Below are 12,461 nucleotides of genomic sequence, written 5' to 3' on the forward strand. Positions count from 1 at the left end.
TTATGTGTAACTTTGCCCTGATTCAACTTTAATAAAATTCTCGCTTCCAGCATGAGTATTTTTTTCCTAGAGTCTAAAAAAATATATAATAAAAAAATATTTTAAAAAATAATATAGAAAATAATAGATGACACATGTGATTTGCAGGTCACAGTGTCATATGCTACTTTTTATAAATTTGATGAACACAAGATTTAATAAGAAGAAAAGAAAAAGAAAAAAAAAGAAAAAAAAAAATCATAAAAACACATTAAAATTTCAATGATGACATCATTGATATCGGTAGAAAAATCTTAATATGACAAATCTAGCGACACCAAAAAAAGTTACAAATGATGATTGAAATGAGTTACATTAATAGCTCAAATGTAAGTGAGTCCTGATACATTTTAGACGACTCGTATAGCCCACTTGGTTAACTATTTGTGACCTTGGTGTTGTTAGATTCATTTCTTCGAAATCTTTCCAGTGGTATTGATAATGTCATCATCGAAATTTTGATGAGCCTTTAAAATCTTTTTTTTCTTTATCTTTCTTTACAAATTATAATAAGAAAAAAATGAAAGAGAAAAAACAAAGAAAAAAAGAAAATGATCTTAAAATTAAACTGATTTAGATTTATCTACCTCACCCTATATTTATTTTTTTAGGAAACTTTGAGGCACTAAATAACCACTATCAATCCCTTCTTGACTCACGGAATCCGTTGACCAAAAAAATTTATTTTGATAATCGAAAACCGCTTGAACGGTGACTTTTTCTTTCATTGTTGAAATTAAGGAATTTTTTTTTTTAAGTCGAGTACTGAAAATAATATAAATAAACTTTTGTTCTAAAATTAATTTTTTAAAAAATTTAAAAGCACAAAGATGGAATGTCTAGTTACTCAAAAACTAGATGGAAACTGTGGTAGTTCGTTTTCATCCAGGGAAGTAATGACGCTGGCCTGCTGGTGCCTGCTACCCTGTGCTATCTCTCCCACACGGCAAGAGTTATTATAACGTCAATATTTCCGGAGGAAGCCAGCGTCATCTCAGAATTTAAGACTCTAGACTCACCAATTGCTTGCTGCCAGCCAATCAGCAACCACGTGATCCTCGTCCTTTGGACACCTTGAACATCCGCAGCCTCGTAATAACTGTCATGTCTCGTCCGAACGTTTCCCTACGGCAAGGTCGAACAGTTTGGCCATTTTATGCCCACGTCTATGCACCTTGCAGATGATGATGTTTTTGAGTTTGTGGACCTGGATCGATTGAAAACTAGCGTCAAGTCTGTTCCTGATGCGCTCCTTCTTTCTAGTTTCTGTTCGAATCTGAAACATGAACATTTCAAAGTCTGATACGATATCTGACGTCGAAGGTAGAAAAATATGTGAAGACTATGAAATATTATTGTAATCGTAAAAACAGTTGAATTTATGTGAATATGTATGGTGGGTTTTATTAAAAATCAAGATGAATGATTCGGATGAGTTTTGTTTTTTTAATTAAAATTAGTTGATTGTATTTCTTTTAAATTCGACGAAGTATTTATTATTCATCTAATTTTAAATAATAAGATATAATATTAGATTGATACCCCCATTGAAGCTGGCTGAAAGTCCACGAAGGTGGGATCCAGCAGGTGGTTGGAATCAGGGGGAGGCAACTAGTTACCGGTTCTTGCAAAACATTTTAATTTTTTTATTTAATATTTAAATATGGAATAATATTATATTTTTATTTTAAATAAATAAATTTTTTAATAATATATTTTATTATATTAATTTTAGTTTCTCCTGTTAAATACTGCCAGCTCCACCCCTGGTTGTACCCTTTCATTGATGGAAGAAGAGAAAAAGGTGACCATATTATCGACTAGTTGATATCACCTTTACCTTCTTCTTTAAAACAAAACATTGCAAGGCAGAAAAGCAGAACTATCAAGAGCCAAAATGAGACCCGCATCCCGTTTAGTCTCTTCTCTCTTCTTCTTTCTCTCTTACAGTAATATCCTCCACCACTTGCAAGCCCAGCCAAGCACTCAAGGGTTCACCTGCCCAGCCAACCAGAGTTCCTTTCCATGTCAAACCTATGCCTTCTACCGAGCCTCAGCTCCTAACTTCCTTGACCTTGCCTCAATCGGTGACCTTTTCTCGGTTAGCCGCCTTATGATATCAAAACCAAGTAACATCTCCTCTCCAACCTCACCTCTCATCCCCAATCAACCCCTCTTTGTCCCTTTATCATGTTCTTGCAACCCCATCAATAGCACTAACATTTCCTCTGCAAACATCACATATACCATCGAGGCAGGCAACACTTTCTACATTGTCTCGTCTGAATACTTCCAAAACCTTACGACCTACCAGTCTGTTGAGCTTTTCAACCCTACACTTATCCCCGAACTACTCGACATAGGAGTAGAGGTGATCTTTCCAATCTTTTGCAAGTGTCCTAATCAAACCCAACTGCAAAACAAGGTGAATTATCTGGTATCTTATGTGTTTCAGCCTTCTGATAACTTATCTTCAGTTGCTTCAACATTTGGAGTTGAAACACAATCTATTGTTGATGTTAATGGCAATAACATCCAGCCTTATGATACCATATTCGTTCCAGTCAATCAACTTCCACAACTGGCACAACCTACAGTAGCTGTTCCTGTTCCTTCTGGGGCGCCGCCCCCTGAGAAGACAGAGAGGAAAGGTGTGATTATAGGATTAGCAGTTGGGCTAGGAATTGCTGGGCTTTTATTGGTCTTGGTAAGTGGGGTTTGGTTTTATAGAGAGGGTTTGTTGAAGAAGAGAAGAGATGTTGAGAAAGTTGAGGAGAAGCGTAGGATGCAGTTGAATGGGGGAAGGAAAGGGTTGAAGGATATAGAAGTGAATTTGATGGCAGATGTTTCAGATTGCTTGGATAAGTACAGGGTCTTTAAGATTGATGAACTGAAAGAAGCTACTAATGGGTTCGGTGAAAATTGCTTGATTGAAGGATCTGTGTTTAAAGGGTCCATAAATGGAGAGACCTATGCCATCAAGAAGATGAAGTGGAATGCATGTGAGGAGCTCAAGATATTGCAGAAGGTAAGTTTTTTTTTTCTTTCACTGATTACAGATTTACAGTATATACTCCAGCCTTTACTGTTTGTTTTGGTTTCCAATGAGATAGTAGGATCAGGGACCCAGTTGCATAAAACTTTGCTGTTTCCATGCTTTTACAGCTCATAAAATTTAACACATATAACCCAATTAAAGACGACTTGGCATTTTATATTTCACAAGCTTTCAATGCATACCCGTGATCAGAGTTCTAGTAGAGCAGAGGTCTAGCCTTATCGCCGTCATGAAAAACCTCTAGTCTTGACCTGAACTCCCAAGTAGCAACATAGACGATTAAGTTCATGAATCTCATCTGCTTGATTTCTGTGGGCTGGGATATTTTGAGCCATAGGAAATTTTTACATAAATCCAGATGCGGAGGGGCCATTATGAGGAATCCAGAAAAACACGGGATTAAAAATTGAGACATGACAAGGACACCAATGTCTGACTTCCATTAAAATTTGCAAGTGTCTAATTTTTATAATGGTTAGGTGAAGTGACATGTCTATTTAGCAGGTTTAAGGTTTTAAAAAGTAGACGCATTTTAATTTGTTTTCCGCAGCTTCATAATGAGATTAGGATGTTATGTCAGATCGGCCCATTTCTTTGAGGGCGTGCTATTGCGGAATGTGGATTCCTCATCAGATGAAGGCAGTAGTCAAATGCCTTCTTTTCTCCAGAACAAAATCAATGAAGCTGTCGACTTCCCAGTTAAAAGAAGTCATGATGCCATTATCAGAACATGGACTTTCAAGCCATAGCTAAATACTGAAATGTCAACCTTTTGTTTCTTGATATCCTTGCCTTACTAAATTCTGCAGATAAATGAATGTGCCTAACTGCAAAATATTCGAAATCAAATGCTAACATATAGAAATAAATGGATGGTTTTATTATAAAAAAATAATGGTAAATATATAAATAAGTGAATGATTTCATTGCCATCAACTCCTGGAATAGCTTAGCGTATATATTTTCTTAAGCCATTTCTTTTAGCTCCATGGGTTGGACGGTTTGGGTTAAATATGTAGAATAAAATGCTTTAGCCAAAGCAGAACTGTGATATAATTTGTCTAATACCCACCATATTATGTTTAAGAGCTTATTGACTTTCATTTTAATCATCTATGAAAATACATTTCTGTATGGCTGTGTGGCAAACTCACTGTTCCCTGTTGAAGGTAAACCATGGCAACTTGGTGAAGCTAGAGGGCTTTTGCATAGACCCCGAGGATGCAAATTGCTATCTGGTCTACGAGTTCGTAGACAATGGCTCTCTACATTCGTGGTTGCATCGCAACGAGAGAGAAAAACTAAGCTGGAAAACAAGGTTACGGGTTGCAATTGATGTTGCAAATGGTCTCCAATACATCCATGAGCACACTAGGCCAAGGGTTGTGCACAAAGACATTAAAAGCAGCAATATCCTCTTGGACTCCAGCATGAGAGCCAAAATTGCCAACTTTGGACTGGCAAAAACAGGCTGCAACGCCATAACAATGCACATTGTTGGCACTCAAGGCTACATTGCGCCTGAATATTTAGCTGATGGTGTGGTGTCAACGAGAATGGATGTTTTCTCTTTTGGTGTGGTTTTGCTTGAGCTAATCTCAGGAAGAGAAGCAATTGATGAAGGAGGCAAGGTTCTGTGGGCAGAAGCTATTGGAATTCTGGATGGAAATGTTGAAGAGAGGAAGGTGAAGAGATTGACAGCATGGATGGACAAGGTTCTTTTAGAGGAGTCATGCTCAATGGAGAGTGTAGTGAATACAATGGCTGTTGCAATTGCTTGCTTGCATAGAGATCCATCAAAGAGGCCTAGCATGGTGGATATTGTCTATGCCTTGTGCAAGAGCGATGATTTGTTTTTTGACATCTCAGAAGACGGATTGGCAAACCCTCAGGTTATGGCAAGATAAGTTGTGTTTTTGGGGAGCTGGTAATAAGATTTAGGGAGTTATATATTAAAGTAAAGGGTTGTATATTTAAGCTTAATAATATGATGTAATATATGTGTGTTCTTCCTTTTTAACAGAATCATGTCTTTTTTATCCATGTCATGGTTTTTGAATAAAAAGTTATTTTAAAAAATAAATATTAACTGAAAAGCAAAAAAAAAATATGTCTGGATAATTCTATGTAATTGAATGAAAAATAAAAGAATGTTATTATAATTAAAAAAAAAATGGGTTGATTTGATTGCCTAGGATTGAACCCAGTAATTCTAGTTCTTCACCAAAATCACACCTTGATAGGAAAACATTAATATTTATATATATATAAAAAAAAAAAACCTAAATCTAACGAAATTTCAATATGCAAAATATAACGAAGGCAGACAGTATTGTTAAAGCAATCAATAAACAATTTCAAAATAGCAAGTTTATAATTTGTGTAATTAAAAGATAAAATATTTTTCTAAAAAATATAAAATTATGTTAGAAATCAATTTAAAAAATTTAATAATAAAAAACTAATTTCAATCTGAATGATACTTTATTATTACTATTATTATTTTCAGATTAGATATATAATTATTAAAAAAATAATTTATTAAAATTCAAATAAAAATTCATAATATTATTTAAAAAAATATCAAAATTAAAAAAGTAAGTGAATCTTGGAGTGTAAAGAAAACTAGAGAAGGAAAAAAAGACAAGAAAGGGTAGGCCCATCACCTTGCCCCTTTTTACTTTTATTTATTTATTTTTATTTTAATTAAGGAAATGAATGATATGTTATTTATCTTTTATATTTTTTAAAAAAAAGTGATGGATGATTGGTATTTTGTCACAATTCAAAAAATATTTGCGAACCTCCGAGCTCGAATTCGGAACCTCTAGCTTGTCCTACACGCTAATTAACTAAACTATAACATAAAATTGCTATAACATGATTAAAAAAATATATTAAGATTCTTTATTTGGTAAAAAAACAAGATTGTAATTTTTAAAACTCAAAGGTTAATAAACTCACTAAATCATAAAAAACACGGGGACTAAATTATAGTTTACTTTTAATTTTAATGTAGCACTACCTACCAGCACCATATGTTGATTTTAACAATATCCTTTTGATGAAATTAAAGCAAGGTGGGTAAACCTCCATTTATACACAATGCATTCAGATTGAGGGAAGATGACAAAATATATAATTCCGAGCATATATACTCAGATAGGCAATATACTTTCAGGCTTCGTGTTCTGTTTAAATTAAGAAATTAAAAGGGCTTTTGTACGTTGTAACCAGGAGATATTTTATTAAATTGAATTAAAGAATTTGTGTTTAAGCAACACCAATCATGCTCTTTCTAATTGAAATTAAATTTAAAAAAAAAAAAAATGAAGGATGCTTACATGAATACATGCAGCCCTGCGTACATGAATACAATTATTATAGAAAGCTTTCAGATTATATTCATGTTCCGACTTTATTAGGGTGCGTTTAGTAGTTTATATATATATAAAAACGAGGTGCCCTCTTATGTATTCAAGAACTCACGGACCTGGAGGAATTTGGCAGCAAACCAGCCCAGTATTCATTGAAGAACAAGAATATTTCACTAACTAGCAAAATTGAAAAGAGAAAAAGAAAAGGAGAAGAAAAACTGAGATTGATTCTTAAATATTGTTGTTGATAGATTCGATACATGTATAAATCATACTCCTCACCATGACATTTGTAGGTATAACAACTGTATGCGCACACACAAGCTATACGTAAAGCTGCTGTTTATACGTTTCTTTTTTCAGAAGAAGAAAAAAAAAGGAAATAGAGTACTTAATTGGCATACGAAAGAAGAAAATACAGGATTAATAAGTAGACAATGTCCCAGCCGCACTTTCGGTTTATTTAGGGGATGAAACCTACCGCCATATCCCGGTTGCAGTCTTACTACTGTATGGACTAATTAGAGGCTTTGGATTGCTCAGTAACTGAGCTGGGAAAGGCAGGCGGTGGTTGACGATTAGCACGGCCAACAAAGTTCATTTCATTCAACTCGCAGGTGCCACTTGCTCCAGGGGTGCAAGGGGAAGCCGCAGATGGTGGCACTGGACCCCGTTGAAGGGACTCGATAAGTGGAAAGTGTTTTTTCAACAATTGCTCTTCATACAGTGGCCTCATGGCTGCACCCCATTGGAGTGTGCTTAAAGTCAACAAAATGGAGAACAAAGTGAAAACAATTGTGACACGACTATTTCCATTGAAGGCCATTTTTTAAAAAATGAACTGAAGGACTCTGTTGCAGATAATGCGTATGATTGAGCAGGGGAATGATGTTCATATATGTAGACATCCAACATGTCCATGACTTACGTACGAGGCAGGAGTTTTGCTTGCTCAATCACCTGTTAATTGGTCAATTGACTTGTGCGCGGAAAATGAATGGATTCTTACAAATGACTTGGCATGGGTTGAAGTTTGAAATATAACATGGTACGGAGACTGGAATAATATGTTTTCATACGAGGTTATGAATGAATAAAGCAGGTTATCGACAATTCCAGTAGGCTATGAAAGGAATAAAGCTAAGAGTAAACAGTTAACTATTTTCAATTCTTTGAATTATATCAGGATTAGACTTTGATTTAGAAAATTGGTAATAGAAAAACCAACTAGCAGAGTTCTTTGAGGGAAAAACCAACTAGCAGACTCTGAAGTTAGTTCACAAAGAGTCCAACAAATGATAAATATCATTTCACTTTAAAACAGGAATGTTCCTGGAAAGTGACTCAATAATCCCACAGGAATTCGAGCTCTGAATTAAAAGAAAAGGGGTTATATTCACATGTTTTTCCATATTAGAATTATAACAATGGGGATTATTTCATACATATTAGGACTTCCTAATTAACAGATTTCATCTGCAAATTCTGTGATTTACAAGTTGAGAGGGTTTGGTAGACTATCGAGAAGGTGGTGGCCTCTGTTGCAGTAAGCACTCCTAAAAAGACCTTGAATTGAACAAAGAAAAAGCTAGTCCTCCAATTAGTATTTGTCGTGTTCAAGAGATTCAGATGAACGGGTGAGTGAGATTGCTTGTGCTAAGGAGCAAAATGTGTTTCTTGAATCAATGCGTCCAAAGACTGGAAAAACCTGGTTATGCAGTATCCGGTGCTTGCTAGCTGTGCGAAACGGTAATTGACTTCTTTGATCTCTCCAGCAAGCGTTCCCAAATGGTCAAGACACGCATACTTTACCAAACGTGAGTAAAATTTTAAATTTAATTAAGAGCTAAATTAAGGAAATTCATGATCAACAACCTCCATGTAGAGGGCGCTGGATAGATGAAATTAGGGGTGAATTTTTTAAAAATAATAAATAATTAAGTATCAAGTTGCGTGAATCTAAATCGGAGCTGAAATTGAAGCTAGCATGTACTCATCCCTGTCCCGTGTGGGTGGTCCCTGAACACGATGTCCTGATAACAGAAGAGCTCACGTTTCTTATCTCGAAAAAGCTTCGCGTGGTTTAGAGATGCTGCGGTGGCTGTCTGTCTGTCTGTCCTTGTCACTTTTCCCGTCCGACCACATTATCCTGCGGTGGCCTGCCTCTGCCCTCTTTCCCTTTTTTACTCACGTTTCTGATTGAGACGGCCATGGCCTTTTCAGGTAGCGTCACAGTGATTGTTTTGTCAGGTAATTTATATCTGAGATATTAAGCTAATTTATATTAATTTTTAATATATATTTTCTAGTGAAATAGTTCTTAACTTGACACTTTTATAAATTTATTTTATTTTATATTTAATTTTTATTAAATATAATTTTTAATTTTTAAATTCATAATTATTATCAAAATTATAATATTATATTAAAGAGTTAATTCAACTCAAAAATTTAAATTATTAAGTTAAATCTCAAAATATAATTTATATTATTCTCTAATATATTTTTATTTTTTTTATGAAGTATATTAAAATAATATTTTTATTATTATTTTAAATTTATTTTAAATATTAACAAATTAAAATAATTAAAAAAAATTAAAATATATATAATTAATTTTTTACCGAACAGCTATGCGCGGCGTCCACGTCACCGGGCACTACCTCATATTATAATATTAGCATCTCATTATCCCACTTGCAACGACACTGGTATCATTACAAGGGAAGCGTGGTGTTGACTTTAATTTTCTTCGATGCCATGAATATATTTATCTTTGGTGGGATTAAAAATAAGTTATTTTTTATATTAACGAGATGGTATTCCCGTGCTGTTGCAAGTTTATAAGATAAATATATTTAATAGTATTATAATTATAAATCAATGCTAGATAAATAATAAAAATTAAAAATATAATAAAACTAATATTTCATGATGAAAAAAAAAATTAAGTTAATGATCAAAAATTTAGAGACTGAACAAAAATAAGTTGTAGCAATTCATAATGTTTTGTGAAAAAATATACAATATTTTTATCACATGATTTAACTTTTATGTTAATAAAAAGCAAAAAAAAAATTACAAAGCTAAATTTTCTATCAATTTAATATTAAAAAAAAATCAACAAAGATAATTCTAAAAGAAAAAAACTCATGAGAAAAAATGTTTGTAGCAATAGATAATGTTTTGTTAGTGAAACTATAGTGCTTTCCCCAATACAATCTACAAAGACAGATTAAGAAAGAATTATATATATATAAATCATTTAAAAAAATACTGTAGCAATCTACAATATTTTATGAGAAAAACAACAACACTTTTCCTATATGATTTAGTTTTATTGTAATTATAATTTTAATCAACTCGATATTAAAAAAAATCAACAAAGATAATTTTGAAAAAAAATCATAAAAAATATACATGGAAAAACACTGCAGCAATTCATGGTATTTTAAGGGAAAAAAATTACAAAACTAAATTTCAATCAGGTCAATATTAAAAAAAAAATCGATAGAGATAATTTTTGAAAAAAAAATAGGGACAAAAAAAACCATGCTTGAAACACTATAACAATTCACATTGTTTTGTGATGAAAGCTATAATACTTCTCCACATGATTTAGCCTTATTTATTGTGACTTATAATTGTAATCCTCAATTAGTTCACTATAAAAAATAAATCTGACAGAGATAATTTTGAAAAAATCATTAAAAAAAAAACCATGTGGAGAGACACTGTAGCAATTCATAGTGTTTTGTGAGGAAAGCTACAATACTTTTCTCACATGAATAAACTTTGTTAAAAAGTTAAATTCTAACAAACTCAATATTAAAAAAATAACATCAACAAAGATAATTTTGAAAAAAATATTATAAAAAAAAACACAAAAGAAACTAGAAAAAAACAATGTGAGGAAAAACTATATCAATTTATAGTATTTTACGAGGAAAGTTACGGTGTTTATCCCACATGATTTAGCTTTACTTGTATTTACTTGTAATTGTAATTCTTAAGCAGATTAATATTAAAAAAAATTGACAACAATAATTAAAAAAAAACATAAAAAAAAAACTATGTGAAAAAAAATATTGTAGCAATCCACAATAATTTGTGAGGAAAGTTACAATGCTTCCCTGAACATATTGTAATTGTAATTTTTAACTGGCTCAATATTAAAAAATAAAATAAAACAGGATAATTTTGGAGAAAATCATAAAAAAATAATCACGTGGAGAAACATAATAACAATCAATAATATTTTAAAGAAAAAAATTACAAAACTAAATTCTCAATCAGCTCAGTATTAAAAAAATATAATTGACAAATGTAATTTTAGAAAATAAAAAAATAAAGTAGAAAAATCATGTGGAAAAACATCGTAGCAATCCACAATATTTTAAAGGAAAAAAATTACATAGCAAAATTTTTAACCAGTTCAATAATAAAAAAGTAAAACTAACAAAAATAATTTTGAAGAAAAAAATAAAAAAAGGGGAAAAGAGGAAAAAGTGCAAAAAAAAAAAATGCACTATAAATTATATATATTATAATACACAGTGTACTGGGTGTGTGTAAACAGTGAATTCCCCCACCCTTTAACTTATTACTTGGAGGGTGTTTGGGAGTGTGGTTGCTGTTGCTTTTCACTTAGAAAACACATGCCAATAATATTTTTTTTATTTTTAAAAAATTATTTTTGATATCAGCACATCAAAACGATCCAAAAAATACAAACCGTTCTTAATTTTAGCAAAAAAAAAATTAAAAAATTTATAAAAAACCGGCTGCACCACAGTGCCAAACAGGCACTTAATATTAATGGTTAATTATCAACTTCCTCAAACAAACCATAAACAAGATTTTTTTAAGCTATAATAATCAGATTGAATTTGAGCTGTTTTTTTTATGTATTAAAACTGTCGTTCGGAATTTCTACAAGTTATCTAGGATTATAAAAATTAATTCATGATAAATTATTTTCTCGTAGCCTTTCTATGGAACACGATAGCTAAGAGTTCACCAACCATATTATCCAATACCTCAAAGATGTTTATAATTTGAAGGTGGGAATCATAGCTACTTGAATCCCTTGTTAAACCTGGCATGGCTCTAGTTGTTAGGTCCACCAACCACCTTACCGACTAGTCTTTTTCTAAAGTCAAAGCTCTTGTTTGATATTCTGTTTTAAATAGGGATAGAGTAAAATTTATTTATTTTTTTACTTAAAATCAATTTTTTATATGTATCTAAATCGTTTTGATGTAGTGGTGTAAAAAATATTTTTTAAAAATAAAATAAAAATAATTTTAATATATTTTAAAATAAAAAATATTTTAAAAAATAATTAATACATCACCCCAAACACCTTTAATTTTTTTAACAAAATAAAATTATAAAACTAATTTATTTCGACCTAGTCAACTTGGTGTGTTAATCCACAACTCCTCCATTTTAATAGTTAAAATTCATCAACTTATTTTATTTGTTCTCGGAACAACATTTTCTAAAAAATAAATTAATTTTTTTTTACTGGAATAATAAAGATTAAAGTGGATTCCTAGGCCGTGTTTAATTCATATGATCCCAAACAAGGTTGTTAAAATCGCGTTTTGACTCGTAAAATCATATGATTTTACGAGTCAAAACATGCATTAAGGGTTGAATCGCTTTAAAAAAATAAAAAATGAGTAAAATTTGAAATCGGTTGAAATCGCAAAAATCAGATGAAATCGCGCAAAATCGATTTCAGAACTAATTTTGTGATTTTGAACAAAATGAGATCCTGAAACAAAATCTCCCCTCTTAGACAACTGTCAGATGCTTTGGTAAGAGCAAAAGCTTCGTGGGCACGATTTGCTTTCCCTCGCGGCAATGGCCTGGTTGGGCCCTTTAGTGAATTGATAATGGATCAGCTCACCAGATTTCAACTTAAAATATGGATTTATTCTTTGTTGTCCAAATAGAGGAATTTTCTATATCACAGTGCT

At 32.1% G+C, this 12,461-nt stretch overlaps 1 protein-coding gene across 1 annotated transcript; it reads left to right on the forward strand.

Annotated features, from left to right (window-relative positions):
- Positions 1-1,820: 1,820 nt before the first annotated feature.
- Positions 1,821-5,122, forward strand: LOC118056726 (serine/threonine receptor-like kinase NFP). Its single transcript, XM_035069044.2, has 2 exons — positions 1,821-3,067; positions 4,267-5,122. Exons 1-2 carry the CDS (start codon positions 1,937-1,939, stop codon positions 5,002-5,004), a joined length of 1,869 nt encoding a protein of 622 aa, XP_034924935.1. The 5' UTR covers positions 1,821-1,936; the 3' UTR covers positions 5,005-5,122.
- The last annotated feature ends 7,339 nt before the right edge of the window (positions 5,123-12,461 follow it).

Source organism: Populus alba, chromosome 8, assembly GCF_005239225.2.
Source record: "Populus alba chromosome 8, ASM523922v2, whole genome shotgun sequence".
In the NCBI taxonomy this organism is placed as follows: Eukaryota; Viridiplantae; Streptophyta; class Magnoliopsida; order Malpighiales; family Salicaceae; genus Populus; species Populus alba.